The sequence below is a fragment of the Anopheles cruzii genome, chromosome 2, assembly GCF_943734635.1.
Source record: "Anopheles cruzii chromosome 2, idAnoCruzAS_RS32_06, whole genome shotgun sequence".
In the NCBI taxonomy this organism is placed as follows: domain Eukaryota; kingdom Metazoa; phylum Arthropoda; class Insecta; order Diptera; family Culicidae; genus Anopheles; species Anopheles cruzii.
Window position 1 is genome coordinate 48,815,784 of NC_069144.1, and position 5,813 is coordinate 48,821,596.

A 5,813-nucleotide genomic window follows, 5' to 3' on the forward strand; every position below is an offset into this window, starting at 1 on the left:
AGGTGCTGGTATCGGAAAACGGGGACAGTTACATTAATATTCGATAGCCACCGACCGATACTTGCAAGATTCCTGCCCAGCGCGCCCAGATCTTCAAAGCGACCCGGGAACCCTACCCGTTAAATCCGACGCGCGCTGGGAGGAACAGAGAGAGCTAGAAGGAGATTAGCAACAGCATTAGCAAACCCATCAACAGTGGCTCCGATAACCCATCATTATTCAAACCAGTGGACCAGTGGGACCCTGTAGAGAAGGCACACAAAAAAAAGAGGAAACTACACAGGACACCATCTTCAAACTCGTCCTTCGCAGTCGTCGTCCATTTTCCCCGTAACGCGAAGGACGAAGCTGCCGCGTAGATCGTGATTACCATTAAAGACGCCTCCGGTCTAGGGCTGTAGCGGTTCCGGGGGTCCTGGGTGGTGGAAAGAGGAACACATCAAAATAACATTTTCCTCACCACCCAATTGGTGGAAATTGGATTGATTGTTCCCGGTTCCCGGTGCAAAGTGCGACGGTGCGGTGGCCAAGTTGAAGGTTAGGCATTGGTCCTGAACAGAGTGGTGTGAGCTTGGTTAGGGGCCTTATGGTGGTTGGGCTTTTATACTAATTTGACAATGTTTTTGGGACATTTTACCAAAAGAAGGTGATCATTTGATGCGATATTAAAAAGCTGTGAAAGTGATCAAGTTTATGTTGGAATTGACAGTGACCTTTCCGATGGGTCGATGTTTTCTCGCATTTGTTTCCTTCAAAAGACTTATCTTCACACAAGTTTCGAAACTTTTTCCTTAGAACAAATATTTGGCCGCACAGCCGTTACGCCAACCGCCGGATTCTTAGAGCCCGTGCGCCATCGCGCCAGGATCGGGATCTCCGCTGACCTGTAGACCCGGCACCCATGTCACCAGCGAAACAATTCGAAACACTCGCCCCCGGGGGCGAAACAAGTGAACAGGGCCGACCCTTCGACCGACAGGGAACGGCCAAAAAGGGGTTGCCAACCCTACGCGGTACACCCGCCGCTCGCTGGCCTAACGAGCACTTCTGTGAATGGCGAGGAAATCCACCCGGCACCCTTGTCCTTCCGGCCCGAGCAGGACAGCGACAGTGGGTTCCTTTTCCACGACAACGGTAGAAAGGACGAAACGCACGAAAAACTAGCGAAAGAGAGAGTGAGCACGAACCCGACAAGGGAACCACACGGCCAAGGACGTGCGAGCAGGACACCCGGCGGCGGTGGCGGCCGGGGGAATCCCTTGAAGGGGTGCGTGTTATAAAACTTTTCCTCCCTGCCGTGCGTGCGCTCAGTTGGTGCCCGTAGACAGCGGAGTACGGGTCGTGCGCAGAACATCGCCGGTGAACACTCCCGCGGACCAACCTCGACCTCCGCCGCGGCCATGCGACGGTCCTGATCCACGACGGTTCCGCGGTTCCGATCTGTCCGACCAAAGGACCAAAGAGTTTCCGAAGATCCTAGCGTGTGTGTGTGGGTGTGTGTGTGTGGTGATCATGTCCTCGTACTGTGGGTTCGACGAACGATCGTTCGAAGACTTCGACGAGTACACGTCGGAGGACAGTGGGTTCGAGAAGAGTTACGAATCGTACGGGGCCGATCTGTCGTTCGTGACGCAGGTGCCGCGAAAGCTGAACTTTGAGAATGTGGCAATCGTCCCGCCGCCGACGATAGGACCAACGACAGCGGGCGAAGTGGAGGAAACCAAGGCTGGGGCTGTTCGCCAGTCGCTCAAGGATAGGAGCGGTCCACCGTTCAGCCCAAACCTTGGCCTGCAGACTTCGACCCCCACGAAACCGGACGGAGTGGCCGAAGCGAAGCCGAAGCGCAAGTACGCGATGGGCAAAAGCCGCTTGTCGCGCAACCGGAGCCCGACGCAGGTCCAACGAATCAAGCGAGTCCGACGGCTGAAAGCGAACGATCGCGAGCGGAACCGGATGCACACGCTGAACGAGGCACTGGAACGGTTACGGCTGACGTTGCCCACCTTCCCGGAGGACACCAAGTTGACGAAGATTGAAACGCTGCGATTCGCGTACAACTACATCTTCTCGCTCGTACAACTGCTGGAGCTCGATGGTACGATCCAGTTCGACCTGGAGAAGCTCCAAAGCCTGACGCTGAGCGGCGAGCGCATCAACAAGGAGCTGTTCGACGCGATGTTTATCAATCCGTCGACGGCGGTCCACTGGGGTGCGATGGGGTCCGGATTTACGGCCGGCGACTTCTACAGCAGCATGCAGCAGTTCGGAGCATCGCTGAACGATCGGCCGGTGGCTGGCAAAGGATCGTTCGCCGGTGGGTCGCCCGCAGGAAGCTACTCCAAGCAGAACTACCAACTGTTTCGCGGTGCCTTCGATGTTGCCTACAACTCGCCTTCGGCAGCTCCCACCCAATCGTACGGACCTTACCCAGGACCTCCTCATCAGCAGCCACAGGAGAGCCATCATCATCATCATCATCACCAGGCTCAACATCAGCTCCAGCAGCGACAGATTAGCTCCAGCCAGCAAGCCTACTACCCGGCCGTATCACCTTGCGCTGGCAACAAAATGGCCGGTTTCGGGCATGGCGATGCGTTGGGCGACACCACCACCCCCCGGCAGCGCCAGCAATCGCCACCGGGGGCGCCCTCCATGCACTACACCAGCAGCTTCTACAACCAGACGCCACCGTGGCGCGACGGAACCGGTGACGGAGCGTACAGCGGGCTGGACGCGAGTCTTTTCGAGGACTTCGCTGGCGGCACCACCGTGGCCTGAGTCCGCGGTTATGTTGCGGATGGAGCAAACGTTTCTGCACACGGGTGATATCGTTTCGATCGCTTCCGACAAGCAATGCTAGCGGTAAAGTATCATACGGCCATACGGTGGCGGTTAAGGCTCACGTTGTTCCTGGGGACCGTTTTGTGATTGTTTTTTTCTGAGTGCCATTGCCTTGGCGGAACCAGGACAAGACAATCACAACGCCGGTCCCGGTAGTTATCCGATGAAGCATGTTTTTACTACATAATTTTTCACACTGTCGGTAACACCACAACCATGTCACAACGAAGGCTCGAGTCGTTTGATTTTGTTTTGATTTTTTTCTTAAATATTTTATTTTTTGTTACTTTTAATAACCAAACCCCTGCCGGAAGGATGAGTTCATGTAGGATTAGTTTAGTGTTTTTATTTGAGTTGATGCAATAATTTTAATCCCTTTTAGTGCGTTTTTCCCATTCTTCGACCTCCTTGCAATGTGGTTGTGGGCTGACCGTATGAAATGTAGAATTAAGGAGTACAGTTTGTTTAGCAGAGCAGCTTGCTTCACTTCAAACGCTACGGCACACCTACAGAGGGTGTGCCGCCTTGGGACAAACTGAAGTGAACCGACCGGCACGACGAACACTTGTAAGTTGTAACGATGGTCTGATTTAACTAGTCATGTTCAAACGATATATCAAAGAAACATTGGCAACGAGCTCAGCGGCCACCGTGTTTACATCCGACAGTTAGAGTTAACTCTTGGCCGTAAATCTGGGGCACACCTCGAGGATCGTGCCAAAGTATTGCCTTCGCGAGAAATTTACGCACCCCATTTTAGCCATTTAGCCCGCAATGTGGGCGAAGGTAGACAGTAAGTGCTCTTCGATACCGGAAACCGCGATACCTAAGTCTTGAGAATTGTCTCCATATACACACACTAGCGACATAGGCGGCATAGGAAAGAGGGAATCTATTTTTGACGCGTTTTTAGCATTAGCAGAACAGTACGTTAGTGGGGAAAATCAACCCGACAAAAGAAAACAAATAAAATGTACACCAATCAACGTGAAATGGAATGAGTTTTCAATTAACCTGAGTACACTAACCGCACACCACTCGGGGTCACTATTCACGGGTAATCGGCGTTACTAATCCGTGTTCGATTCGGGCAGCGATCGTTGAGGGTTGAGCAACTTGTGACAGCCCCGTGACAGCCCTGATTGCCATGCCGGAACCAAACCGAACCAAACCGAACCCGCCAACAATGGCGGGCGGCAACCAGCAAATCGTTCGGAATCGCATCAGCAATTCATGGCCGCCGCCGCGTTGACGTTTGTCGGATTTTTTTCACCGGCTTTTCACGAAAACACACACACTCGGTGCTCGGCGTAGGAAAACAATCCGGCCCCCTTGCCACGTTTGACGGGCCTTTGAGATGGACGGACTGACGGATGGACCGGGGGTCCCTTTAAATCTGCCGAGCAGCCGCGGCGAATGGAACACCGTCAACAACAACAACAACGCCGGCCGGTCGGCCGGCCGGCAACTCCAATTCATCACAATTACGCGAAGCAAACAAACAGCGGCACGGCAAACGTCATCTTCGGGACCTCCGGGAGGGTCGTGGGCTTTAAAAATCGGCGTCGACCGCCGGTTCCGGTAGCCGACACAACGGAACGGTGTGGAAGCACACGGTCGGACCCCAAGGCCGGCCGGTCGGAAACCCGAGGCCCGCCCGAAAGGGATGCAGCCCGGTCCCGAGAGGTCCTGTTCTCGCCGCACCCAGCCAGCCAGCGTTGCACCGCCCGTTGCGTTCCCGAATTATGCGAATAATCCGCGCGTTCAACACCTCAGGGGTTCCTCAGGCCCGGGCGAGTGGCCCGGGCAGCATAACGAACCACCCGGTGCTCGAGGGCTTGGAATTGAATTTCCACTGCGCACTACTATTATTTTTATAGCCATTGTTCCCCCGGTGCAGGCCCCGGTGGTCTTCCCGGACCTGCCTTCCTGGCCGTTCGTTAGAGAGTGCTCATAAATCTCGTGCTCTGCCCTTTCACCTCCCGAGCCGGCGCTACAATGGCTCGCTGGTTGGCTGCCTGGCTGGCGCTCCTGACAAACTGCTAAATGCGGCTGATTGATGATTTTGTGTTCCTCCACGCAAACGGCAGCGCTGGACTGGGCCAACCCCTGGGCCTTGGAAGTTTCGTTCGCCGTCGGCCCACTAAGCCATCAAAGGATTTCTGGCTCGAGCAGGTCTTGGTCCGGGTTGTCAACTTCCAGCCGTTACTTTGCACCAAGATAAGAGCGCTCTAATTGGAACATTTATGATTGTGACAGGCGCTCATCAATCAGACCGGAAGGAAGGTGATCCCACATCCTCTCGGGCACCGCCAGCAGGCGGCCAGGTTTGGTCCTTTTCAAGCGACCAATGAATAATGCAAGCCTGTGCGCCGAATGTCGATGGTGTCCTGTCCATCAAATGTTACTCACAGAAAACAGCATTACTTTGGCAAACACACACTGGGCCGGGTAATAAAATCAACTAAATCCTGTGACATTCACCTTCCGCCTGTTTTACGTGTGCCCCTCCAGCCCGGAATCCAGCATTAGCATGTGAAATCAGGTCTTGCACGATGCACCCCCCGGGAGACAACAACGACACAGTACCCCTGATTCTCCTGGTTCGTTTTTTTTCCTTTTAACGAATGCAAAACGCGGGGCTGGCTGTCACTTTAATGGTTCACCATCACCTGCCCGGGGGTTGGCTGGCTGGCGTGGTGCGCCAAGGACGACGCGTCGTCCGCCCGTGGAACCGGGAACAAAGGGGCACATGAAAAGGACGAAATCCATTTGCAAACAATGTGTAAGACTCAAATTTGAGTTTTCGCCAACGGGACCCGTCCCTTCCGACAATCGTAGCGCCCCCATACGACGCCGCACGGTGGTGCCTCTCGCCGGACGACCGTTATTGCGATTCGATCGCCGGACAAATCAAATATTGGCATAATTTTTATTGCCTTCGACGCCACGCAGCAAGCGCGGTACGGCTC

General features: G+C 54.5%; 1 protein-coding gene across 1 annotated transcript; it reads left to right on the top strand.

Annotated features, from left to right (window-relative positions):
• Positions 1–1,512: 1,512 nt before the first annotated feature.
• On the top strand, positions 1,513–2,778 carry LOC128266876 (basic helix-loop-helix neural transcription factor TAP-like). The gene has a single exon (XM_053003666.1). It carries the CDS (start codon positions 1,513–1,515, stop codon positions 2,776–2,778), a length of 1,266 nt encoding a protein of 421 aa, XP_052859626.1.
• The last annotated feature ends 3,035 nt before the right edge of the window (positions 2,779–5,813 follow it).

Excerpts from the sequence above, each read along its gene's own strand:
- LOC128266876 (XM_053003666.1), top strand. The coding sequence starts at position 1,513 with ATGTCCTCGTACTGTGGGTTCGACGAACGATCGTTCGAAGACTTCGAC.